The sequence below is a fragment of the Phascolarctos cinereus genome, unplaced genomic scaffold (assembly GCF_003287225.1).
Source record: "Phascolarctos cinereus isolate Bilbo 61053 unplaced genomic scaffold, phaCin_HiC Scaffold_1;HRSCAF=81, whole genome shotgun sequence".
Lineage (NCBI taxonomy): Eukaryota > Metazoa > Chordata > Mammalia > Diprotodontia > Phascolarctidae > Phascolarctos > Phascolarctos cinereus.
The window spans coordinates 284,202,860-284,230,676 of NW_027555514.1; the positions used below are offsets into that span (position 1 = coordinate 284,202,860).

The window sequence follows — 27,817 nt, forward strand, 5'->3', positions numbered from 1 at the left end:
GGGCTGAGGGAGGTCTATCGTGACCTGCCCTCCCTCACTTTATCCTCTCTGCACGGCTCAGAGGCAACCAGCTTGAAGCAGTGACCAGCAGACAAGTGGGAAAGAAAGTCTTGGGGGACTCGGGTCCTAAGAGAAGGGTTTGCTCCAGCACCCAGAAGCCCCCCTCCCCACCTCCCCGACTTGGGCAGCTGGCCGCAGATATAACGGCAGCCTCCTTCTCCCCGGCTCAGTGCGTGTGTGTGTCTGTGTGTGTGTGCATGCCTGCCTCTGCCTCTGCCTGGCATGCGGGAGGTTACCGCGCATCTGCCTCCGATTATTAATCAGCTTAGGTGATGTCAGTCGGGGAAGGAGGGACCCGGGAAGAAACGGTTAGGCAGGAGGCTGAAGAGGAGAGTGGGGCTGGGGAAGACCCCCCTTCCGAACTGCGGGGCTTGCGCTCTGGGACAAGCCAGAAGCCAGCGAAGCTGCCGCAGCCTGCGTGGGTGGCTGGGGAGCTCAGCTAGTCAGAGCAGAAGGAGCCCGAGGAGAAGGCAGAAGGAAGGGAAGGATGGACCCGTCCGCAGCCCTGCTGCCCCTCGCCGCCAACGACAGCAACGCCTCAGAGCCTGGAGGGGGCAACCTCACTTCTGGCTGTGAGTAGAGTTGGGGGCTGGGGCTTCCCCCGCCCCCTGCCCTCATGCCCGCCGTGCACTTGGTGGAATGGGAGACAGGAGCGATCCTCCTCAGGACCAAACTGCCCCGGAAACTTTCTGTGGGGTGGGGGGGATGGAGGGAGGAAGGGGTCAGTGCAGGGACAAGCAGAAAGAAGACCTAAGCTCAACTCACCTTGAAAGGTGGGATTACTATTTCTGTGAACATGGCAAGTCACTTCACCCCACTCCGGGGCCTCAGTTTCCCCCTCTGTAAAATAAGTGGGTTGGACTAGATGTCTTCTGAGGCCCTTTCTAGCTCTACTTCTGAGCCTGTGAATCTGCGTGACCTTGGGCAAGCCACTTAACCTCACCCGGGCCTCAGTTTGCTTATCTGTAAAACTGGGGGCGGGGTGGATGACTGGTGACTGAGGATCCTTCCAGCTCAAGATGTAGGAACCCATCATTCTCAGAACTCTAGGCATCCCTGGTCTTCTCCTAAAACTTGAAGGGAAAGCAGATGAGGACAGGGGAGAAAGCAGGGTCGGGAGGGGCTAGGACTGAGAGAAGAGGGGTGTGCCCTGGGGCCAGGGAGTGTGTGTGTGGGAGGGAGGGGGGTCTTCCCCTATGGGCCAAAGGGGATAGGGAAGGGGGAGAACACCAGGCTAAATGTTGGATTATGGGGAGAGAGAAGCCAGTGGATAGGAAGAGAGGGAATAAGAGGAAGGAGCATCTTCCCTGCCTGGGAGTCTCATTCTGTTCCTCACACAGCATTAGTGGGGTCTGCAGCACCATGGTGGGAGGGGGAGGGGGAGGGCTAAGAGACGCAGGCATGAAGGGCTTCTTGTAGGTGAACTGAGGATGGCAGAGCCCTTGGGGTTCACAGGGAGGCGATCTCATGACAGCTTGGGAGAAAGGGAATGATAACGCCCTCCGGTTTGACAGAAGCAGAGACCTTGATTTAGAAGGGGCTTGTGAGGAGTGGAGCCCAAATTCTCTGGTTTAGCAGAAGAAGAAAGTGAGGGGAAGTGACGTGCCCCAAGGCTACCCACTTGGTGAGAGACCTGGTCAGGATTCAACCCAGGTGTTCTGACTCCCCTGCTTCTCATTGCTGAGGTTGAGGGAGAGCATTGTCCTCAGCAGCTCTTGGGGGACAGGGCCGGGGGGAGGGTTTGGGGGAGGAATGGACAATAACTGTAAGAACTCCTGTTTCTGGGGCCCTCCAAGGTTTCCTGAGGGCTCTCCTCACCACAGTTCTGTGAGCTGAGCAGGAAAGAGGTATACTTCTCTGGATAATTTAGCTGGGCTGGCTGTGGGGCTGAGCTGCTCAGAGCCTAGCCAGTCTGGGGGCTTAGGAGAGGGAGTCAGACTGAAGGAAAGGTAGAGAGTGGGGGAAATTCCAATGATGCAGAAGTCAAAGAGAGGGCTGCAATCTTTACTGTGACTAGTAGAGAACCCCAGGGGCAGTGAGTGCTAACAGAGTTTAGATGAGGAAGACTGTGTGTCCATGTATGTACATGTATGTGTACACGTGTGTCAGTCTGTGGGTATGTGGAGGGTGTGTTTTAGTGGAGCTCAGTTTGGCTGATGCATTAGATAGCAGTCATCAGGAAAGCCACCCAGACAGCACAAGACAGCTTCTCCTCATGGCTGCTCTAAAACAAGAATCCAGGGGCTCAGAACTGTCCCTTCTGAGAAAACCCTTTACACCCATTTGGTTACTGAAGGAAGGGGTGTGTGGCACTAGCCTGGGAGGAGCCTGGGGATGAAATCTGTCATTCACGGACATATTCCACGGGTTCATTTCTGGACACATTCCTGACATTGTGTGCCTTCAAAGGAAATTCAGGAGGTAAAGATGGGGGCCCCTTCACAGGTGGTGAGCAAATCTGGTGAAATTCACTTATTTGCTGCTAGAGGTTGTTGGGGGGAATAATGGCAGGGAAAGAAGAGAGGATCCATTTGAGCCGATGGGAGGACACAGCCCTGGGAGCTACTGGAAACATGAATGAATTAATGGATGCATGGAGGGATGGATGGATGGATGAAATGAATGGATGAAAAGGCATACACTAAGTGCTTACTATGTGCCAGGCACTATGCTAAGCATGAGGGGTACAAATACAAACAGTGAGAGTCCTGCCCTCAAGGAGCTTACATTCTAGTAAGCTGAGACCACATATCTTGGGAACAGCTGGCCAGGGAAGGCATGTCTGGTCACTTCGTAAACCTTAACATGTTTTAGACCCCAGAGGATAAGAGCACAGATTTAGAGCTTGGAAGGGACCTTGGAGACCATCTGGTCCAATGCTTTCATTTTTAAAATGAGTAAACTGAGGCCCAGGGAAACGAAATTACTTGCCCAGAGTCTCACAGGTAAGTGACAACTTTGGGATTTGAACCCCGGTTCTTTGACCTCCAATCCAGAGCTCTTTCCACTGTACCAGATGCCTCCCAGGTAGTAGCTCGAGGCACATAAAGGCTAAATGACTTGTCCATAGTCATAAATAAATAAATTGAAGCTAGGTCTAAATGGATGGACCACACACACACACACACCCCAGGACAGGAAAGAAAGCGGTGGGGAGGGCCAAGTAGGATGGGATAGAAAGGTGCCCTGGGCCCAGCCCTGGAATACCTGGGAGTGAAGTAAGGGGAAAGGCAGAGGTGGGGTAAGACAAGCTGGTGTAATGTTCCTTTGTAGAATGTGAGTGGCTGGCTGTGCCAGCTGTGCCAGCTGTGCCAGCTGTTCCAGCAGCATGCTTTCTCTGTCCCCAGTTTCACCACCACGCCTGTGGCGAGTGTCCTATGTCAACATCATCATGCCTTCTGTGTTTGGCATCATCTGCTTGCTGGGGATCGTGGGGAACTCGATGGTCATCTTCACCGTGGTGAAGAAGTCCAAATTCCATGGGTGCAACAACGTCCCCGACATCTTTATCATCAACCTTTCTGTGGTGGACCTGCTCTTTCTCCTGGGCATGCCCTTCATGATCCATCAGCTCATGGGCAATGGGGTCTGGCATTTTGGAGAAACCATGTGCACACTCATCACGGCCATGGATGCCAACAGCCAGTTCACCAGCACCTATATCCTCACGGCAATGGCCATTGATCGCTACCTGGCCACGGTCCACCCCATCTCCTCGACCAAGTTCAGGAAGCCCTCTGTGGCCATCCTGGTGATCGGCCTCCTCTGGGCACTCTCCTTCATCAGCATCACCCCAGTGTGGCTCTACGCCAGACTTATCCCCTTCCCTGGAGACACTGTTGGCTGTGGCATTCGCCTGCCCAACCCAGAGACTGATCTGTACTGGTTTACCCTGTACCAGTTCTTTCTGGCCTTTGCTGTGCCCTTCGTGGTCATCACAGTAGCCTACGCACGGATCCTGCAGCGGATGACGTCTTCAGTGGCCCCGGCTTCTCAGCGCAGCATCCGGCTCCGGACCAAGAGGGTGACGCGCACAGCCATTGCCATCTGCCTGGTCTTCTTCGTGTGCTGGGCACCCTACTATGTGCTGCAGCTGACCCAGCTCTCCATCAGTCGCCCCACTCTGGCCTTCATTTACCTCTACAATGCGGCCATCAGCCTGGGCTACGCCAACAGTTGCCTCAACCCCTTTGTCTACATCGTGCTCTGTGAGACCTTCCGCAAACGTCTGGTGCTCTCAGTCAAACCGGCTGCCGTAGGGCAGCTCCGGACGGTCAGCACTGCCCCCACTATGGAGGAGATGACCGAAACCAAAAGTGCCTGACACTCCCTCCGTGCTCCGGGCACTGCCAACGAACGCAGCCCAACCAAGACCAGTTAGTGGGGGGCTGGGGGAGGATTATGGGTAAAAGACCCAGATAAAACTGGGTTCAGGTGACGCTGAGCCAACTGGGAGCCATGGTGAGAAACCAGGCATATGTCCGAACCCCCACCTCGGGAGGGTGTGCCCAGCAAAGGTCTGAGTGAGAGTGACAGAAAGCAATCGGATAACGAAAGAGAAACGTTCCATTTAACCTTCTAGTCACATCTCCTCATGCTGCACATAGACGGTTGGCTCTGTCATCCACCATTTCCCCAAGGAGCATCTGGGAAGCTTCTGGCTGGCTCTAGACTCAGGCCTCACCAAGAGCTGGAGGAGCAGGAGCTGAAGTGGGCTGGGAGGGCCTGGGGGAAGGGGCTGGGCCAGTGACCCCAAAGCTCTTCCTCATTTCTCCTCTGCATGAAAAACCAAACCAAACTAGTTTTTCTCCTGAGATGGTGGATGAAAAGAGACAGAGCAAGCCCTCTCTCCCACTCTCTCAGCACCCCAACAACATCTCTGCTTTAGCTGCTTCTCTTGGGAAATGCATGCTTTGGGGAAAGGGGGACTGGCAATCCCCTGCTGTCCCCCATGCCTGGAAGAGACCCTCCTTCCTTTCCTCAAAGGCCCAGCTCAGCTGCCATGTCCTCCCTGTACCCACCCCCGAATTCTGCCCCCTCCCTCCTCCAGGGACTTTGCCTGGGTCCCTGCTTTGCTTCTCTAGTCTTTTAACTTGTGTTATATTTATCCATGCACCTGTCAAATCCCCTATTTGACTGCAAGCACAATGGGGGCAGGGGTTAGGTCATCGTTCAGCTTTGTATCTCTAGCATGGGGACCAGGGCCCTGCACACAGCAGGGGATTAATTAATGGTTTTTGTATTGAATTGAATTGAGAAGCCAATAACAGCTAAGAAGACTAGGATAGCGAACAAGGCTGCCATCTTTGGGGGGGATGGAATGCTGGAGAGGGGTTGAGAAAGGAAATGAAAACCACAAAAATTACAACGCCTTTGTATATGCTGTGTGTTTACTCATCTGTGTATGTGTCATATTCCCCAACAGAGTGTAAGCTCCCTGTGGGCAAGGGTTGTTTCCTTCTTGTCTGTGTATCCTCAGTGCCAAGCACAGTGCCTGGCATGCAGAAGGCACTTAATAAATGCTTCTTGGACTTCATTTTTGTACTTCTCTCCCCTTCTCCCAATAGTGCCTTGCACATAATAAATACTTGGGTTTCATATTGTACTAAACTGAATTAGAAAACCAAAAATTCCCAGGAAGAATGAGGCAGAAGAAACAAAGGCTTCTTTTGTTCTATATACATATGTATTTATAGTGTATATATGTTGTGTTTGCTCACCTGTTTATGCTTCAAGCCTCACCCCCATTGAATCCTTCAGGGGCAGAGAGTGGTTTTTTTTGTTTGTTTGTTTTCGTAACACCTTGGCTTAGCACAGTGCCTGGCACCTAGCAGACACTTACTAAATGCTTACTGGATTGGACTGAATTAAATTGGATCTTGGGGCAAAGATCACAATTCAGCTACAGTACATGTGATTTCTGGGGCTCTCTCTGCCATCAGTAGAATTCACCAAAGATTTATTAAGCACCTGCTATGTTCCAGACACCATGCTGGGCACTGGTGATGCAAATGCAAAGGATGAGATGCTATGTGTTTGACATATTTAGGTATGCACACGTGTACACACACACACACACACACACACACACACACACACACACACACACCCCTAATCGTCCATCTAAAGCAGTCTGAAGTCTCTCACTGGTTTAGAGCTCTCCAGATTGGAGGAAGAAGAGGTTCAGGCAGAGTTAGATCTTAGAGGCTGCACTCCAGGAAATGAAAACAAAAATAGAAATAAAAATACAGAAGGGAGAAGGAATGTGTCTCTAAATCCACAAGGAAGGATCAGCAAAATAGACTGTCTTGACTGTACCTGTCAGGCTTGAGTGAGGGTGGGAGTTCGGCTGCCTCTTAGGGGCACAGCTCTGGGTCCGCCCTCCCCTGGACCATGGCTGGAGCTCAGGGGCTCTCCCCTGGCCCTTCCCCATTTGATCTCCCTTAACAGCCCCAGCAGGGGCTCACTCACTGGGACATCTGGCCAGTATAAGGACCCAGATTATAGCCTGGACCACCGGGAGGCAGCCACCATCTTCTTCTAGAGCTCAAAGAAAGGCACCTGGGCATAATCTACACCTTGCACCACTCCTAAGATGAGGAGCTTCTCAGCAGCCGCTGCTGACATGGTGGGATCAGTTCTGCGCCGAAAACTACCCTTAGGGCAGCTCTCCGCAGTCCGGTTATCACCAGAAACAGCAGAATCATCGCCTTATCTGTAGCTTCTGGTTAGCTCCCTTTGGGGATGGCAGCTAGTACTGGTCTGAAGCAACGGAGTGCGGTTGGGTGGGCATGGAAGGAAAGCCTTCCCCTGCCTTGGGGGTTAACTGGCAACAGGCAAGGAATAAAGCGGGGGGGGGGGAGAAGGAAAGGAGCATTTCTTACCTCCTTTTAATAAGATAATGAAATAATATTATATATAATATAAAATTATTGTTATATAAAATATAGATTTATTACCTCCTTTAAACAAGACAATGTAATAGTATTGTATATAGTATATAATAATTATTATAGAATACTATGGAATAATTTATTGCCCCCTTTAAATAAGATAATGTAATAGTGTTTTTATATGGTATGTAATAATTATAATACTATAGAGTAATTTATTGTCCCCTTTAAATAAGATAATGCAATAATATTTGATCTATTATATAATTATTATATGGTAATCTATAGTAATTCATTACCTCATTTTGACAAGATAATGTGACAATATTTTATCTATTGTATAATTATCATTATTCCAGGTCTGGCTCTGTGACTCTGTATAATTCTGCAAGGTTTGCAAAGTGCTTTGCTTGCATTATCTCCTTTGATGCTCACCGACTGCCCATCGGGCAGGCAGCCCATGCTGGCTCAGGCACTAGAGGGTGACCCACACTAATCTGGCATGCTGAGCAGGACCCAGGAGGAGATGAGAATATTATGGAGCTAACCTACCATGCAGTGGTCCAATACTCCTTGGCAGATGGAGGTTGTGAACCCCCAAAGATGGGGGGGAGTTGGAAAAGCTAGATAAGAGCATGGCATTCACGTGGGCTGTGCTGGGGCTGGGATGCCTCTGCCCTCTGCTCCGCTCTCAGTGTCCAGAACAGATCGCACGCTCTGTGCCCCACTGCCCCAGGCTCCAATCGGGTGCCAGTCACTGCTGCTCTCCTAGCCGGCTGGTCCAAGTTGCTCAGAGTTAAGGACAGGATGGCGCCAGTCATGAAGAGTTAGGGTGTGTGGAACGCGGTAACCGTGGCACAGCTACACAGCCTGCACAGAGTGCCAATGCCATGGACAGACAGATGAGCTTCTTCAGATGATTACTTTTTAGAAACTGTTGCCGAACCACAGTTTTGGTCAATGAGCCAGAACAGACAGAACTCCTGGGAGAAGTTAACGCTATAACTGTATGACTCAGAGTCGTAACTAGCAGGGGGCAAATGGAACTTTGTCCAGGGAGCCAACATTCAGGGGTGCATTTCCTACCCATGGTGACCACCGTGCCCATACCTCCCCACAAGGTGCCCTGGAGTCATGGGACACAACTATGTCTATCTGCTACACCCAAGGGCCTGTCACTGTGGGGCCCCTCACATAGGACCACCTTCCTGTCCATTCACCTTAGGGCCCAGGGCTGGGATTCTCTGATGGGATGGACTCCTCCTACCTGGCACAAGTACACCTCTGCTCCCTCCTCTAACCCAATTCCCACTCCCAAGCAGCTGAGTTTTCCCTTTGTACAGTTTATGCTAGTTGGGACTGGTCTAGGGGCAGCTAGGTGGCACAGTGGATAAAGCACCAGCCCTGGAGTCAGGAGGACCTGAGTTCAAATCGGCCTCAGACCAAACACTTGACACTAGCTGTGTGACCCTAAGCAAGTCACTTAACCCCATTGCCTAGCAAAAAAAAAAAAAAGGCAAACAGACCTGGTCTAGTAAGTTTAACGGGAATCAATTAATCAAAAGCATTTATTAAGTGCCGACTGTGCTCCAGGCTACATGCCAGGCACTGAGGATTCAAAGACAAACATGAAATAGTCCTTGTGCTCAGGGGAGGGCATGGTAGCTTATACGCTAAAGCTGCTAAAACTAAAGTTGCTAAATTCTTAAGGAATCTAAGCATTTGTATCGCTAATGGAAGAGGGCCAGATCTTAGGAATCTGAGCCCCTTAATGAAGACAAGATGAGTCTTATATACAGAAAGACCGTAGGAGGGATCCAGGAGTGGCCAAGTAGTCTGGGGTGACTGGAGGATCTAGATGGGAGTGGCTGGCAAGCTGGAGTGAACAGAACACCAGGGACCTGGACCACGTGGCCACGGGAGAACGGAGTCTAGATAGTATTAAGGATAGGAAGTGGCAAGGGGTAATACGGAGACAACAGAACAGAATTGCGGCATTGGGTGTAGCCACAGTGAAAGGCCAGTTGAGAGGATTACAGTCTCAGGTAAACACCAGAGATTTGGGAAACATCCGGGATTTTCCTTTTTGGGGTCCAGATCCCAAAGACATGGTCTCTTCCTTTTAGGGGTTCAGATCTCATGCCCATCATTCCCCCCTCAAACAAATGGGACCCAAATTCTTTTGGGGTAAAGGTCAAAGGTCTTGGCTTCTGAAACTGCTTCCTGCCGTCAAGGGGCATAGAGCTGTTTGGGGGTCACCTTCCCTGGAGGAAGTGGCAACAATCATAGACTCTCAGAATTTCTGGTTTGGAAGAATGCCCACTGTGGCATCCCCAGCAGGTGCTCAAGTAGTCTGTGCTTGAAGACCCTGGCAAGGTCAAACTCCCCTTCTGAAGGCAGCCCATCCCACTTTGGGACAGCCCTGTTTGCTAGGCAGTTTTTTATTAGATGAGGCCCCAAATGGATTTCTTTGTGGATTTCTGCCCTCTAGGGATGAGCAGAGCAAAGCTACTCAGAGCCCTGGGACTACAAGCCTCTTCATGAACCCGGGCAAGTCAGTCCACTTCCTGCTGTGGACCTAAGATTCCTCAAGTAGTCACATATACACATATATGTATATATACACCTATGTGCTTCTAAGGTGTATAACCACCTGGTTATTAGGGTTAGTAGAATCTAGACTTGAACCCGGGTCTTTTGCCTCCAGGCCTATCCCTCAGCTACTATGGAGTCAGATGGCTTGGGTTTGAATCCCAGCCCTTCCACTTACTGGCTGTGCGACCTTGCTCAAATCGTTTCATTTTCCTGGGCCTCGGTTTCCTCCTCTGTGAAACGAGGGGGTTGGATGAGATGGCCTGGAAGGTCCCTTTCAGCTCTAACCTGAGAGGCCGATGGGTCAGGAAGGATGGACGTGGCACCTGAGTGAGGTTTGAAGGGAGGGACTCCAAGAGGTTGGGGTGAGGAGGGAGAGAATTCAAGGCATGGGGCACAGCCTAAGCAAACCTACTAGGTGGGAGTTGGAATGTCCAACTCCCTTCATTTGAAAAAAAAAAAAGTCAGTGCCCCTTCATTCTGTGGCTGAAGAAGCTCAGAACTTCAGTGGGAAAGCTGTTTTTTCCACAATCACACAGGGGGCAGCTAGGTGGCACAGTGGATAGAACACCGGCCCTGGATTCAAGAGGACCTGAGTTCAAATCAGGCCTCAGACACATAGCACTTACTAGCTGTGTGACTCTGGGCAAGTCACTTAACCCCATTCCCTAGCCAAAAAAGAAAAAAAAACAATGAAAACACAATCACACAGGCAGGAAGCACGCAGAGTTGGGCTTTGAACTCCATCTTTCAAAGCATCATGAGGCTTCACTGCAGCTGGAAAGTCATTCAGCTCTAGTTTTCTCTTTCACCTGCAGGGCTGCCCATCGACAAATGGAGCCTGATAAAGCTAGGGCGGAAAGTTAGCCCAATACCCAGGGGTGACCGAGGGCAGCCAGGCTTGCCAGGAGCGCCTGATAGCCTGGCCTGTAGAATAAAGAATAAACCGTGCAGGGAAGGGGAGGGCGATGTCGCTCACTGCTCTGGAAATGCAGGGGGAAGGCAGCAGCCTTGGCGATTTGGGGCTTCTGCACTCATCTGCACAGACGTCTGCAATCCCACCGGCAAGGAGAAGGGCGGCTGGCCTTGCTGCCAGGGGCCCTGCCCCTCTCCACACCTGTCCTTCTCTCTCCTTAGACCCCGGGCTCCAGGGAGGTAGCTTTTGCTGCATTTCCTTCGTTGGGTAGAAAGTAGACGACGACACACACAGAACTCAGCAGCATTGTGACTGAGGCTGCGTGGGTAAACCAGAAACAACTGCAGAAGCCACGCGCCCACTGGAGACAGCTCAAGAGGTCCGCTCCAAGTCGGCAGAGAGACAGCTGGGGCTCACGCATGGCCTGCCCTGGGGGGGTGCCCCTCCTCGAGTCAGCCAGTTTAGGGGGGATTTCTTTCAGGTGGAGGTTGGACTAGAATGGTCACCCAGGTGTCGGGCAGCTCTTGAATGCCGTGACTTTTGTGAAATAATGAAGAGTGGGGTCAGACACTGTCTGACTGTGTGACCTTGGATAAGTCAGGTCACCTAGGGGTGCCATGGTGCTCCTTAAAGAGAGCCCTGGATCTGAGCACTGGGTGTCAGGAAGACCTCATACCCAGCCCCAGGAACTTATGAGCTGTGTGACCCAGAGAGAGTCACTTACCCACCCTTGGGCCTAGACTCCTCCTCTACTAAAGGAAGGCATTGGACTCAGTGACGTGTCAGTCTCTCCCAGCTCTCCTTCTATGATCTCTGACCAATCTCTGACCAATCGGTGACTCAATTTCTTCATCTGCAAAATGGTGATAATAACAGCCTCTGCCTCACAGGGTTATTGTGAGGATCCAGAGAGGAAGGATGTGAAGCATTCTGAAAACCTTCAAGGAAAAGCTTGTGCTGCTTTGATTCTGAGAGGTGGGGAGGCACAGACCCTAGTCCCCAGGGGCTTCCATTTTGGAGGACTGATGAGGAAAGAGGGATCACAGGAAATGAGAGCTGGGAGGGGCCGTGGAACATCATCCAGTACCCTCTCCACCTTTTACAAATGAGGAAACTGAGGCTCAGAAAGGAGAAGTGACTTGCCCAAGGTCATACAATTAATGGCAGAGCTAAAACTCAAACAGTTCCTCTGGCTCCATATCTACTCTGGGTCTTTCCCCACAACACAATACCTCCCTATTTGTGTTAAGAATAGGGCACCCGGGGGCAGCTAGTGGTGCAGTGGTTAGAGCACTGGACCTGGAGTCAGGAGGACCTGAGTTCAAATCCGGCCTCAGACACATAACACTAGCTGTGAGACTCTGGGCAAGTCACTTAACCCCACTGCCTAGCCAAAAAAACAAAAACAAAACAACCAGAATAGGGCACCTGGGGTTTTACCCATCATTCAAACCTAGAGCTATTAACAAGAAGTCCTCCCTGACTTCATTATTTATTTATTCACTCACAAGCATTTATTAAGCTCCCAAAGTATATAAACTCTGTGCTAGGTGCTCGAAGGGACGTCAGGATAACACTGGCACTGTGTTATGGGCCCTGCACCCATGGAGGCTTACGGGCCAGCTGAGAGGTGAGATCTATATACAACCCTGACACGCAATATATAAACACAGACATACATACATACACACACACATACATCTATGTGTTTATATATGTATATGCATACATATATAAATATGTGAATACACTATATGGGTATAGAAAAAGCTATGCATGTATATGTGCGTGTATATACACATAGTCAACCCATATTCAAGTCTTAGGCAGTCACTGTGGTCTGTGATGATCCAAGCTAATGAAAAAAGGAGTCCGTGTGGCTCAGGGAGCAGGGCATTGAGCTTCAGCCTTGACCCTGACCCTTACTGGCTCTAGGACCCCAGTCTTAGAGATTCAGTCAACCCATATGTAAAACGGGGGTAACCTCACCTGGCCTCCCAGCTCACAGGGTGGCTGCAAGGCCCGTGCCCCATGACTAGTGCCTTGAAATGCTGTCAAAATGGGAGCTGACATCATTACAAAGGAAAGTGCTGTCCCTCCCCCCCCCAAAAAAAAGATGTTCCCAATAAGTGTTAGGAAGCTGGCATTCCATATGTGCTGCCTCACCCTGAGCCAGAGAACGTTGGCTGGCCTCTGCTCAGGGGGACGGCTTCCTGGAGTGTTAGGTACATGGCGCAGTGGAAAAAGGGCAGTTTTGGGCAAAGAGATGGCAGGATGCTGCCCCTGAGTCTAATCTGACTGTCCCTATACTTGGCTACTTCCCTCCATTCTCTGATAGGGTATAGCTATTAAGACACATACCATGAATATATGTTACCTACACCCCACATGCCACATAGATCATGTATGATGCGTGGAGGAGGTGCTTAATAAATATTTGCTGTCTGATCATGTATTTCTGTGTGTGTTTGTTATGTGCATATATCTGCCAATCAGAGGAGATTAAAGCCACACTCTGAAGACTCAGTACTTTTCCAGGGAAGGGAACATGTCACAAATTCAAATATCCTCCTTCAGAAGCATTTCTCTCTGATGCCTTAGGAAGACACTGAATTTTTTTTCTCATTGAAAAATGAGACATGCTCCATTCCTTTGCATGAGAAGGAGACAGAGAGAGAGAGAGAGAGAGAGAGAGAGAGAGAGAGAGAGAGAGAGAGAGAGAGAGAGAGAGAGAGAGAGAGAGAGGGAGAGAGAGGGAGAGAGAGAGAGAGAGAGAGAGAGAGAGAGAGAGAGAGAGAGAGAGAGAGGGAGAGAGAGAGAGAGAGGGAGAGAGGGAGAGAGAGAGAGAGAGAGAGAGAGAGAGGGAGAGAGAGAGAGAGAGAGAGAGAGAGGGAGAGAGAGAGAGAGAGAGAGAGAGAGAGAGAGAGAGAGAGAGGGAGAGAGAGAGAGAGAGGGAGAGAGAGGTGTAGAACAGTGCGTATATTGGCAGAATTTTTCAATATATTGACTAGTTTTCCTTATTTTTCCTTTCTTCCTCTCTTTCCTTTTTAAAAATTCTTTGTTATAAGAGGTGCTCTCTTGGAAGGGAGGAAAGGATATAGGGACAATTTTAGGTGATGGAAAAACAAAATGTAGAACTAAAACATTTTTTAAAAGATTCTCTATCTTTTTCAATTCTCCTCACTTACCACCCAGGCCTCCCTCTCTGGTTAGAGCCTAACATCCTTGGTGGTTGGTCCATGGGGGTCACAGCCACACTGAGGTCTCCTGCTCCAATCCAGGCCCCTTGCCCTGCCTGGCTGAAGGACACTCTCCGGGAAGGCCTACCCATCCCATGATGCTCTCTTCTACAGCAGCCAGGTCCCTGGTGATCTTCCCTTACCTGTGTGTGATGGCCTCCCTGGGAGCTGCTCTGCTTCCCAGGCTTCAGCTGGGCCCAGGGTTGGCTACTCCCAGGAAGGCTTTCTGATGATCTCCTGGTCTGGCCTCTGGCGGCCAGTTTTCCTCCCTAGGGGATGGAGTTAAAAAGCTGAACTGGGAAGCTGAGGCAAGGTCTCTGCCTGAAGGGATTTGGGCAGACAGTTTTAATATCATTCAGTACCAACTCAATACTGGCCTGAGAGATGCAAGTCACTGAGCTGGGCGCTGGGAAAATAATGAAGAAAAATAACACAGTCCTTGCCCTGTGGGGATGTAATAATGTTGGGTGGGGGTAGGGACCTGTGCACAAATTAGGATGTAACAGAGGGGCAAATGTGGACAAGCCAAGGCTTCTCAGGGGCCACATCATAAGCATGAGCCTGCCAGATAAAGAACAGCATGAAATCCCCTCCTAGCTTTTGGAGGGGAGCTGAGATCTCGGAATTCCTGTGAGGGGGCAAGGCAGGCTGCCAGGATGAGGAGGAGATAGGAGAAAGGGAGATAGATCCCCGCAGTGAATATGGCACCAGATGCCAATCTGCAGCAGAGCCCTGCGAGGCTAGAGGACCAGGCTGCTGGCCAGGCCACAAGCAAGATGCAATCCACCAGAGCTGCAGAAAGTGCCACGGCCTCCCAATGCCACGTAGAGGCTTTAGAGAGAGATCTGTAGCCAGAGGTGGAGCAGTGGCCAGGAGCTGCCAGCAGCTGATGGCCAAGAGCAAGCCAGGACTCAAGGTAGGCAGCCGTGCTCCACGCGGGACAGCCAGAATCTGCAGAGACTTGCCCTTAGCTTACCCGCCTTCTAGTGGGGCTGCCCCAGGGAAGAGAGAAGTGAGTGCTGAGAACATTTGCGGCCTTTTACGTCACTATTTCTGTTCAAATTAAATGCCTTTTCTGAGTCTGTGCTATGTGCCTAGGTTCTCGTCAGCACAGTAATAACTGAACCTCTAGGCTCGTGTGGACTCTAGAGGTTTCTGCTCTCTTCACTGGCTGGGCACAGTGAGCCAAGACACACGAATTACGAGAAAGTGATAGCCAGCGTATCACCTGAGGTCTACAAGCACTTTACAAGTAATTTTGTGAATAGTTCACGAATAAGCCATTTGATCTTCACAACACTGGGAGGTACTTAGTATTATCATCCCCATTTTGTAGATGGGGAAACTAAGGCAGACAGAGGTGAAGTGACGTGCCCAGATTCACTCAGCTACCAAGTGTCTGAGGCTGCATTTGAACTCAGGTCTTTGGGAATCCAGCCTTGGCCCTCTACCTGCTGTGCCACCCGGCTGCCTCAATATATCCCCACAAACATGAACCCAAGTCCAGGAGGCGCTAACGCTCTCTGGCACACAGACAGCCCGTGATCAACACAAAGGAGAAATCCAGACAAAATGCTTTGAAAATTTCCTAAAAATCATTTTAAATTATAAACTAAATAACTTTTGTCCTTCAGTGGACCTATCAACATGGACATCCCATCCACCACCCTTGCAGGTCACCACCTATCCATGCCTTCTCACTCTGAGTGCCTGGTTTTCCCATAACACCTCCACAGACAGGGCACCCAACACGTCCAACACCTTCCTCCAGTTCTTCCAATATTTTCTGAACATCAGTGAGACGCTTGTTATCATCCCTCCTTGGAACGCCCCACCTCCTTGGCCTGTCATATTTGTCTTGGCTTCCACCTTCCATGGACCATCCATTGCCCATTGGGTTTTCTTGCAACTGTGATTCCTTAATAACAAGATACATTTGTCCCGCGCCGCCTCCTGGCCTTCTTTTCACCTGTGTACTCAATAATAACATTGCCACTTCTACAAAGCGTCGGTCACCTCCCTTGTAACCTTGGGAGAGGGAAGGGGAAACAGGAGAAAGAAACAAGTCTTTATTAAGTGCCTATCATGTGCCAGGCATTGTGCTAATACCACATGTGGTTGCAAATATTACAAGTATGACAAGTATTACAGATGAGGAAACTGAGGCTCAGGGAGTTGTTTGTGCAAGGATTCCAAATCACTTCTAGAGCTTCGTTGCTGCTTTTTTAAAATCTAGTGCAGCTGATGCAATTATTTCTCTAACTCTGTCATCTTCCTCTGGCTTCACTTTGTAGAAGTTTTCTATGTATCTTTTATTCATAGTTTTTTCAGTGTACTAATACCCAGTTACATTGATAAACCACAATTTATTCAGCGGTTCCCCAAATTGTGATGGAAGCTGCTTACGGGTTTTTGTTGATGCCATAACAGACACTTAATTAAGTTTTGCTGAATTGAATTTGTGTTTCTGTTTCTGAAAATTATTCAGAATCCTTTACTACTTAACCACTGGTAACTGTGCATTACTCTTTTCCCCCCATTTCCTTACATATTCTGGTTGTCAGCTTTTTATCATCCCCACAAAGAATGGGCATTTGTTCCTTTGCAAGCATTCAGGCTAACAAGCATATTTAACATAGAAATGGTTTTTAGGGGTTGGTTTTTTTTTTTTTAAACATGATAGAAAAAAATGGAAAGGACTGAGACCCAGGCTCATAGAGAATTAAGATAGCCCCTTCCTCCCTCCTGGGGGTGCCATCTCTGAGGATTGGGTACAGTCCTGGTGATTCACAACTCTACCCAGAGATGTTGCTGTCCTTCATTTTTAAGAAGGCCAATGACATCATGGGTGATGTCTTGACTTGTGCATGAAATGGATTTAAGTGAGACAGAGCTATGCAAAGATGTCGGCCTCTCTTCCAGAGTCATTGAAGTCCAGTGGCAGGACAAAGGTCAAGACAACTGGGCCAGCCAAGGACAATCACAGAATCTCTGAGCCAGAATGGATGTCAAAACCACCTAGCCCAACCAGTCTCTGAATAAGTGACCACAGAGCATCATCAGCCTCTGGCCAGATGCTTATCTATTTTTATTTTTTGCCTTTTTTCAGGCAATTGGGGTTAAGTGACTTGCCCAGAGTCACACAGCTAGGAAGTATTATGTGTCTGAGGCTGGATTTGAACTCAGATCCTCCTGAATCCAGGGCCGGTGCTCTATCCACTGCGCCACCTAGCTGCCCCTCTCCTTGCCTTTACCCTGGCTGTCCCCCATGCCTGGAACACCATCACTCCTCATCTATGAGCCACGGGGACCCTAGCTTCCTTGCTGTTCTCATCTCCTCTCTCCTTGTCTTTACCCTGGCTGTCCCCCATGCCTGGAACACCGTCACTCCTCATCTATGAGCCAGGGAGCCCCTGGCTTCCTTGCTGTTCTCATCTCCTCTCTCGTCTTTGCCCTGGCTGTCTGCCATGCCTAGAATGCCCTCTTTGTATTTACTCGGTATATATTGGTTCTATATTGTTTTCCCTAAGCTGAACATAAGCCCCTTGAAGGCAGAATCTGTTTACTTTTGTTTCTGTGTCCTCAGTGCCCAGCACAGAGTAGATGCCTGTCGGACGCATGTGCTCTCACTGTGGAACCTTAGGTCATCTGGTTACCAGTAGGGATGATCCCAGGATCCCAAAAGAAAAGGGGAGCCTGTGGAGGGGCAGAAGAGAAAGGGAGGCCAACCGCTACAGGGCGGCCAGCGACCTAAACTCCCCAGGGGGTGAAGGCACACTACCTAATAATCCCTCTGGTACAATGTGGGTGGGGCCAGGTTGCTTGACCTGGGAATGGAGATCTGACTGCCTTGTTAATGGGAGATCTGGGCAATTCTCTTCCCTATGAGAAAGTATTGTTTCATTCTTTGCTTGTGTGTCTTCAGGGCCTTAGCACAGTGCCTGGCATACAGTAAGCACTTAATAAATGCTTAGTTAATTGATTAATTGGAATGATTAATCTAGAATTTTATCTGAGAAACACTGACATATTTATTTTTATTGTGGTCTTGATTTAACCAAGTTGTTCAGTTGTTTCAGTCACGTCTCACTCTTTATGACCCCATTTGGGATTTTCTTGGCAAATAAACTGAAGTAGTTTACCATTTCCTTCTCCAGCTCATTTTACAAATGAGGAAACTGAGGCAAGCAAAGTTAAGTGACTTGCCCAGGCCTGCACAGTAAGTAAGTGTCTGAGGCTGGATTTGAACTCAGTAAGAACAGTCTTCCTGACTCCAGGTGTGGTGATGTACCCACCGTACCACCCAGCTGCCCAAGTGCAGGGTAAAGTTATCCAATTTTTCGCTTCTTCCTTAGATTGCATAAAAACCATGGTTAAGCTGCTTTTTTAATATGCCTCTTGGGTATCATGGTAGGTTAATGCCCAAAAATTTGACATATTTTATCATTATAAATGTTATTTCCCTACAAATTTTTCTGTGTTAGTGATATACAAAAGAAAAAAAATGAAGATTGGTAGGTATACGGCATATATCATTGCCTTACTAAAGATATTTATTACTTCAATTTGTTTTTTTGGTTTTTCTTGGATTTTCTGAAGAAACAGTCCTGTCATCTGAAATTGGGATATTTTAGCTTCTTCAGCCTACTTTAATAAATGTTTATTAAGCAACCGCTATACATCTAGCACTATGGGTGTTGTTGACTTGTTTCAGTTATGCCCAACTCTCTGTGACCCCACTTGGGGTTTTCTTGGCAAAGATACTGGAGTGGTTTGCCATTTCTTTCTCTAGCTCATTTTACAGATAAGGAAACTGAGGCAGACAGGGGTAAGTGACTTGCCCAGGGTCACACAACTAGTAAGTATCTGAAGCCGGATTTGAACTCAGGTCCTCCTGACTCCAGGGTCAGTGCTGTGTTCCCTATGGTGCCACCCAGCTTCCCCTAAACACCACGATATAGGCCCCTAGATATAGAAATGAAAACAAAACGTTGCCTGTGCTCAAGGAAGGGTTACATTTCTTCTGGAGGGACAGAACACAAGAACAGGACAAAGTAAATTAGGAGGCAGCATCAGGTGGTGGAAAGAGAACTGGACTGGAGTCAGAGGGTCGAGGTTCAAACCCCGGTTCTGCCATTGACTGACTACTGAGTGACCTTGGGCAAGTTATTAAAATTTTCTGGACCTCAGCTGCTTTCTCTGTAAAATGACAGAGTTTGTCATTTTGGGAAGAGAGGAGGGACAAAAATTTGGAACTCGAATTTTTTTTTAATGAATGTTAAAAACTGTCTTTAGTGGAATAGAATGGAATGAAATTGGAAAAAATAAAATACTATTTAAAATTTAACCAAAAATGCCCCAAAGTGAGAGAGTTAGACAAGGTGACCTCTGAGGTCTCCTCTGGCCCTAGATCTAGGACGCTGAGAAGGCTGCACTAAACATCCAGGGGGAGGGGGCTCCAGGAAGATTTCATAAAAGTGCTGGCATCTGAACTGAACGTTGAAGAAAGTCAAGAATCCTGAAAAGCAGAGACGAGGAGGGATGGTGATCCAGGCAGGCATGGGGGCTGGCTTTTACAAATGTATGGAGGTGGGACTCTGGAAGAGTCCAGTTTGGGCTGGGATTAGGCTAGAACATGAATTAGAACTAGACGCGGAGTCTTGCATTTTGTAGACAGGCTGAGGAGTTTATACCGATGAGGGACCACTGGAGTTTTTTTGAGTAAGGCAGACATAGTAAGGAAACTGTTTCAGTAGCTGTGTGCAGGATGGACTGAAGAAGGGAGAGAAAGGAAGCAGGGACCCCCTGGATGAGAAGTGATGAGGGCTTGAAGCTGGGTGACAATCATTCAAGGAGAGAGTTCAGACCCACCACACTGCTCTCTTTCCCCTCCCTCACTTCCCACCTCTTTCTCTGGCAACAGTAATAAAATCCTTGCCACCATTTCCAGAAAGGATGTGTCACTGATGGAACTATGGTTCCATTCACTATCCCTGTGACATCCGTTTACTTCTTTCCCAGCTCTGATCCTCCCTCTCTGGACCTCTCCACCACCCCCCAGAAGCCTTCTCACCCTGGAAGATGCCTCCACTCTTGAGGACTTTTTACCCTGGAAGATCCCTCTGTTCCACCACCCACTCCTCCCATTGGTGAGTTCCTCTCTGAACCCCCATTGAGGAAGTGCCCAGACCCGTCATGCTCACGACTTTACTCCTCCCAGCTCTGCTCCTGACCCTTAGATCTTCTCCACCATGCACCCTTGTGGTTGCCTTCTCCCTGCAATCCCTGCTTTTCAGCTGCCCCTCCTAGCTGTGCTCCTGCCTCTCTCTGGACTTCACCATCTTGACCCAGCTACCTTCTCACCCTGGAACATCCCTCTGCCAAGCCAGCCCTCCTTTCCCATTGGCGAGTTCCTTCTGGGTCCTCCATGATGAGGACCGGCCAGGCCAGCCTTGCATCAGCCGTTCCTGACTTTCCAGATTTCACTACCCTGACCCCATGCAGATATCTTTTCTTTCCCTCTCTATTCCCCATTTCTAGCCTCCTTTTATGTGTTTTCTTCCCAATTCAAAGGTAAGCTTCCTGAGGGCAGAGACTGCCTTTCTCTCTGCTTTTTCTTATCTTTTCAGCCCTTAGCATATTGCCTGGCTCACAATAAGACTCAGTAAGTGCTCCTTGACTTGACCAAGACACCCTTCCCTGGCCACAGCTCTGGCCATAAGCTCTGTCTTCCCCTGTTAGAACAGAACCTCCTTGAGGGTAGGCACTATCTTGCTTTGGAATCTATATTCCTAGTGCATCTACAGTGTTTCTTAAATATTCACTCATCAGTTCAGGAAAAATCCTCCTATTCCAACACATTTACAATTTTAAAACATAAATGGATTCTACTTTTGGTTAAAACTTTTGCATCTACTGAGGCCATTAATGACCCTGGCACCAAGGTGGACACCCACCAGCTAACCATCACAGCTTGTTGTCATTGTCCATTGGCCGCATGATCTATACTTCAGAGACCCACCAGGACCTTGCCCATCCTCCACAGAGCCAAATGGCTGTCCTAGGCAGTGGGGTCTGGAAACCACCTGCCTTCCCCCTCAATCTCATCCTAATTCCATCATGGAATGTGGTATCTTCTCTTTCTTTCTTTTTTTCCTTTTTTTTCTTTTTTTGCTGAGGCAATTGGGGTTAAGTGACTTGCCCAGGGTCACACAGCTAGTTAGTGTCAAGCATCTGAGGTCACATTTGAACTCAGGTCCTCCTGACTCCAAGGCCAGAGCTCTATCCACGGTGCCACCTAGCTGCCTTAAATGTGGCATCTTCTCACTCCAGATGTTCAAGGTAGCAATGAATTCCACAGGCCCTGGAGGGGACCTTCTTCATCCATAAAATGGTGCTATTGTTATCATCTACCTCCCGGGGCTATTGTTAAAATCAAACGGGATGCTATTAGTGCTTAGCATAGTACCTGGCATTAGCAGGCACTATATACATGTTAACTATTATAATTATGAGCCAACATTCAAACATATTAATAAATGCTGGTTAGGTGGTACAGAGATAATCTACTATTGTTTTTTATAATCTCTCCTTTAGCTCAAGTATTGGTTAATTAGTCTTTTTCAAAAATTACAAATAAATCCATATCTCCAATTCTTATTACTTTATTGTATTAATCAATCAAAATAAGCATTTATTAAGTGCCTACTTCAGTGAGCTCAGTACTATGTTGGAAGCTGGAGTTATAAGCACAGAAATGAATGTCTCTGCTTTCCAGGCATCCATTTCAGGTTAATGGAATCTAGAGAGGCAATTTGTGCCTTGCTACATTTCCCTGGAGCCTCTCTACACACAGGAATATGATCGATTTCTAGGAGCATTTCAAGGAGATTTTTAAAAAATTACTGGGGAACCAGGAATGTTAGAGAAGACTTAGTGGGCACCATCCCTCCCTTCTATGTTCAGTCTCCACCATCAGAATAGAAGACCCTCAGGGGCAAAGGCTGTCTTCTTTTCGGCTCCGTACTCCTCGCACTTAGAACACGGCGTAATAAATGCTTCTTCATTCATCATTTAATGCATTCAGACTTGACGCTGGTCCTCCATTAAATAGAGGGCTGTCAATTGGAAGAGGGATCAGTCTTATTCTGCTTGGCCCTAGAAGGCATAACCAATAGCAAAGGTGGGGGGTGATTGCAGGGAAGAAGATTTAGGCTTGCTGTCGTGAAAGACAGCTCTCCCAAAGTGGGTCAGGCTGGATTCAGTGCTCTGCACCCTGCCCCTGCAAAGGCTGAATGACCACTGGCAGCAACAGTGGACTGGAGAAGCTGTTCAGGCGCGCACCATGGAAATCAGCACATCTGACCCCCTCATCCTGCAGAAGAGAAAATGAGAACACGAGGAAGTTAAGACACTTGCCCAAGGTCATACTGGGGGTGTCAGAGGCAGGAAGTGAGCCCAGTCATCTTCTGATTCACGGGGCTCCTGTGAAGAATAACAGTAATCATTTAGTGAGTAAATGTGCATTCATTGAGAGCCTACTCTGGGCCAGGCCTGTGTGCTCTGAAATCCTCAAAGAGCTACAAAAATTTGTTTTAAATTATATGTGTGTGTGTGTGTATATATAAATGTATGTATGTATGTATAGTATGCATATATATGTATGTGTATATTATATGCATATATGTATGTATATATGCATATGTGTATAGGCAAATATGTATACAGGTACATAAATTATATATGTATATATGATATGTGTATATTTGTATAAATAATACATATATGTATGTATGTGCTATATGTACACATACATGTATGTATGTGCAATGTGTGTATATGCATGTGTGTATAGGCAAATACATATACAGATACATAAATTATATATAATATATATAATGTGTATATGTGTATGTGTATAAATAATATGTGTATATGTATGTATACACTGTATATACATACACACATATAAATGGCATATATGTATACATATGTGTGCATAGGCAAAAACATGTACATATTCCTATGTCTGCATGGTTTACCTACACATACACATGAAAGAATTGGGAGTTGGCCAACATGCGGAACCACCCGCGTAGGAATTCCCTCTGCCTCCGCAGACTGTAACACGTGTGATTTGGTGGCAAGCCCCGCCGAGTCGTCTCAGACGCCCAGTGGATCAGAACCTGGTCAACCCCACCCCTTGGGTCGGCAGCTCTTGAGGAGGGACTTAGCAGATTGCGTTCTGGTTCGCTGTCCAGATTCGCTTTCCTTCCACGGAGCCCGTGACTTTTAATTGCATGACTGCCATTGCCATCTGCAGTGACCTTTGAGCCCGAGTACAAAATCTGACGCTGCTTCCATTTCTTCCCCCTTTATTTGCCAGGAAGTGATGGGGCCAGTTGCCAAGATCTTAGTTTTTCTGATGTCGGGCTTCAAGCCAGCTTTTACGCCCCTCTTTTACCCACATCAGGAAATCTCTTAATTCCTCTTCCCTTTCTGCCATCAGAGCGGTATTACACGCATAACTGAAATTGCTGATATCTCTCCCAACAAATCTTCATTCAACTTTTAATTTGTCCTGCCTGGCATTTCACATGATGTATCCTACACACAAGTGAAATAGATAAGGCGACGGCGTACGACCTCGTCATACCCTTTTTCCCAGTCTTAAACCAATCAGTGTTCCATGTTTGGTTCTAACTGTTGCTTCGTGGCCAGCACGTGGGCTCCTGAGGAGACAAGCAAGATGATGTGTACTCCCACTTCTTTGAGAACTTGCCACATTTTGTCGTGACCCACACAGTCAAAGGTTTTAGTGTAGTTAATGAAGCAGAAGTAGACGTTTTTCTGGAACTCCCTTGCTTTCTCCATAATCCAGTGCAAGCTGGCAATTTGGTCTACACATGTGTATTATATACACACATAAATATATGTATTTTAGGTATGTGTGTAAATATGTGTGTTTACATATTCCAATACATACCTACACACACATAGACACATATACAGTCTATACATGTGATTTGATAACTCCTTCCACTAATGTAGTTGGTACCTTCTCTATCGCTTACAGCCTTAGCCGCCTGGGGCCCTAGGAAATCAAGCGACCTACCCAGGGTCACACAGCTAGTCTGTGACATTTGAACTCAGTTCTTCCTGATTCTGAAGTCACCTCTCTATTCACTGTCCTGGGCTAATGTAATGGGTAAACAGATCAGCATCCACGTGATGGGATCTGAGGACGGAGCGAACAGCTGGGGAGATCAAGCCAGCCGGCACATGAACTGAGCTTTGAAAGACTGAAAGGCAAAGAGGGAGGATGTCCCAGGCCCTCTGCTCTGGGGCTGGGGGCTTTCACGTCTCACCCACCAGCTGTGCTGCTTACAACAAAAACCGCGGTCTCTGTGACAAGCTTCTCACCAACGGCAATCGGATGCTGCCCCCAGTAAATGAGGCGCCAATATTTCCAAAGCAGCATCGGGGGAAAAGGAGCTCATGCCGGGCACAGAAGAAAGCCTCTCCAGGGGCTCTGCTCAGCAGGAGGGCCGGGTTGCCACAGTAACCAGCTACCTCCCAAGTCCACCCATTCTCTGGCTTTATGAATCAGGTTTCCTCATGTGCTACTTGCAGCATCCCTGGCTCCCCCGCCTGCCCGCCCACTGGCCAGCCTGCCCATCTTCTGGGGGGAAGATAATTTGGAGAAGCCCCTCAAGCCTAGCTTCAATCTCCCCTCGGTGGGCTGGGGCTGCATTTACCTGCTTTCCATAATGAGAAGCAAGATGGGGTGGAGTCTCCCCCACCCCACCCTGCCCCGCCCTGAGTCATTTAAGTAAGAGATGAAGAACTGCATGGGACTCTAAAACCAGGGCTGGGAGGGGTCTCCAGGGACACCCAGTCCAGCCCCATCAATTTACAGATGAGGAAACTGAGGCACAGGGCAGCATGGTGACTTACCCAGGGCCACCCAGGCGGTAGGTGGCAGAGGCAGGTTTTGAACCCAGATTCTCTGCTTCCAGAGGCAGCCTGTCTCCCTTCAGAGCAGGTGGGGGGTGTGGAGGGTGGTAAGGGGAGGGTCCCCAGTCAGTCAGGTTAGTGCAGTGAGAACTGGGAGGTCTGGGCTTAAATCTAAACTTGAGAACCCGCTAAATGTGTGACCCTGAGCAAGTCACTTGGCCACCTCTGAGCCGTAGTTCCCTTCTCAGTAGAAAAAAAAAAAGCATCAGTATACTAGCAGCATTTAACTGCTTGGTCCAGTCCAGGGACATTAGATGAGTTTTCTGAGTCCAGAGAAGTTTGATCTGCTTGTGAGGGAACCATCCCAGCCCCTCACTTCGTTCCTCCAAGGCCTTCACTATAACCAAGCCCTGCAGAAAAGTACTCCCCTGCCCCACCGTCGTCCTTGACATCCTACAAGCAGAAATTAATTTGTCTAAGGGCAAGTGATGGGACACTTGCTAGCTGTGTGACCCTGCACAAGTCACTGAACCTCGCTTGCCTCAGTTTCCTCATCTGTCAAATGAGCTGAGGAGGAGAATGGCAAACCACTCCAGTATCTCTGCCGAGGAAACCCCTAATGGGGTCACGAGAGTCAAACGCAACTGAACAAGAAGTGATGGGAAGGCCTGTTCACTTGGGTCTGTTGGCATTTCGAGCTGGGTGCCTGGTGAGTCATTTCACCTTTCCCACCCACCCCCCACAGGCAGCAGGGGCCGATCTCAAGCAGAAGAGCATCTTCTCCATTGCCCTTCAGCCCCACAAAGCCTCCTTCGTTGGCATTTTCTTCCTTCAAGGCAACCGCTCAATAACTGTTGATTCCATCGACTTTTCCCCCTTCTATCCTCCCTCATAGGGCAGTAACTTCAGGAAAAGGAAGGTCAGACGTGAGCTAACGCTTACTTCCCAGGGAACGGGGAAGGTGCTAAACAGAAGAGCTTCGAAGTGGGTCTGCCTACGTGTGAGAGTGCAGCGCCAGCTGCCCCCAACGCCTTCCCTGCTCCGGTGCGAGACATGGCACGGGTCAATGGCTCTGTGACCTCCATGAGGTGCGCAGTCTGCCCCAGGGCACACACATTTCTAGTGCATGAGGATCCAGAAGGGAAAGGGAGCTCAGGGGCCATCTAGCCCAAGCGCCTCATTTTATCAATGAGGAAATTGGCTTTGGGAGGGAAGTGACCTGCCTAGAGTCACGTAAGGAGAAGTCCGTCGCCCTCCTGCCTCTCTCTGTCTCTAATTCATCTTCATTCAGCACTTGAACATCTGCAAATAAGATTTTTTATCTCATCTGATCCTCACAACAGCTCCCCAAAGTAGGTGCTGTTATTATCCCCATTCTACAGATGAGGAAACTGAGGCCCTGAGATATGAAGGACCTTGCTTGCCCTTGTTCGACAGCCTTCTTTCTGGTCACTACTGTCCACAAGCAATAAACAGAGACGTAAGTGTTCATCCCAGTCATTCTCTGCCTCCATAGAGGAGACCCACAGCAGAGCCCGCGGTGAAGGGGGCGTCCCCAGAATCCGCGGGCTCCTCCTGAAGTTCCTACGGACAGAGGACATGGCACGGATTGCATCGTCCTGCATGAGATCTTTAATCACTTCAAAGACTTTGGCCTGACTATGCACAGAAGAAAAACCAAGTGGATGAGAATGCTCAGTGTCTGGTGATTTACGGGCAGTTGGAGGGACGATCCGTACAGCTCGTCCACGAGTGTGTGTGTGTGTGTGTGTGTGTGTGTGTGTGAGCGCATACACACACACACACGTTTATACACATCCATGTGAGCTAACATTTATAAAGTGCTCTGTAAATATAAAGCGCCACATGAATATGAGTTACGATAATAATGACAGCCCATGTTTCGCTATATGAATATGAGTGATAATAATGATGACAGGCCACGTTTATGCGGCACTGACCACGTGCCAGGCACTGCACAATTATCAGCTCATTTACTCCTCATAATAATGGGCAAGGTTGATGATCATGATTATGTATTGTGTTTCCCCACTTTACAGATGAGGAAACTGAGGCAGAGGTTAAGTGACTTGCCAAGGGTCATACAGCCAGTAGAGGTCAGAAGCAGGGGCTTAACACATTCTTACTGAAGAGAATAGGGTCATAGTGTCATAGATCTAGGGGAAGAAGGGGCCTCAAAGGCTGTCTGGTCTAACGTTTTACTTCATTTTACTGAGCTAAAGTACTTTGCCCAGGGTGACACAGGGAGTTCTGGAGACAAGGTCTGACCCAGGTCCTCAGATGGCAGAGGCAGGGCACTTTCTACGGACGATGCTTATCATTAGCTATCCCGCACCAGACACTAAGCACATGCTGGACCCCAGCTTGCACCCCCCCCCCCAGACCTAAAGGTCCTCTGGGCCTACAGGAGCCCTGCACCCACACACATACACGCAGTCACAATACCATATACACACATTCACATACACTTCATCCACACACATACACCCGTGCACACTGCATACACACACACACACTCATGCACACACACATACACCCATACACACTGCATACACACACACACTCGTGCACACACACAATGCGTACACACAGTCACAATACCATATACACACATTCACATACACTTCATCCACACACATACACCTACACTGCATACACACACGCACTCATGCACACACACAATGCATACACACATACACCCATACACACTGCATACACACACACACTCGTGCACACACACAATGCATACACACAGTCACAATACCATATACACACATTCACATACACTTCATCCACACACACATACACCCGTGCACACTGCATACACACACACACTCGTGTGCACATGAGCGCGCACACACACACACACAATGCCTGAGAATCCAGAGCTGGTTCTCCTGAATTTCATCTGCTCACAGAGCCCAGCCTCTGTCCTGCTGCAGCCTCAAGGACCCCCCTCCCACCTCCCCTCTCCACCCTGCACACCCCCGCTCCCCAAACCAGACCGGGCTGATGCGATGATCAGTTTTCTGGAATGTTCTCTCTCGTCTCAAAGCTTACGCAGCCCTGAGCTCATTCCAGGAAACACTTAGGTCACTTGGTGACACTCCCCCATCTCCCTCCAGCCCCACAAAACACGG

The 27,817-nt window shown here is 48.7% G+C and overlaps 1 protein-coding gene across 1 annotated transcript; it reads left to right on the forward strand.

Moving 5' to 3' along the window:
* The first annotated feature begins 272 nt into the window (after nt 1-272).
* On the forward strand, nt 273-5,573 carry MCHR1 (melanin concentrating hormone receptor 1). Its single transcript, XM_020982288.2, has 2 exons — nt 273-632; nt 3,408-5,573. Exons 1-2 carry the CDS (start codon nt 548-550, stop codon nt 4,382-4,384), a joined length of 1,062 nt encoding a protein of 353 aa, XP_020837947.1. The 5' UTR covers nt 273-547; the 3' UTR covers nt 4,385-5,573.
* Nucleotides 5,574-27,817: the final 22,244 nt, after the last annotated feature.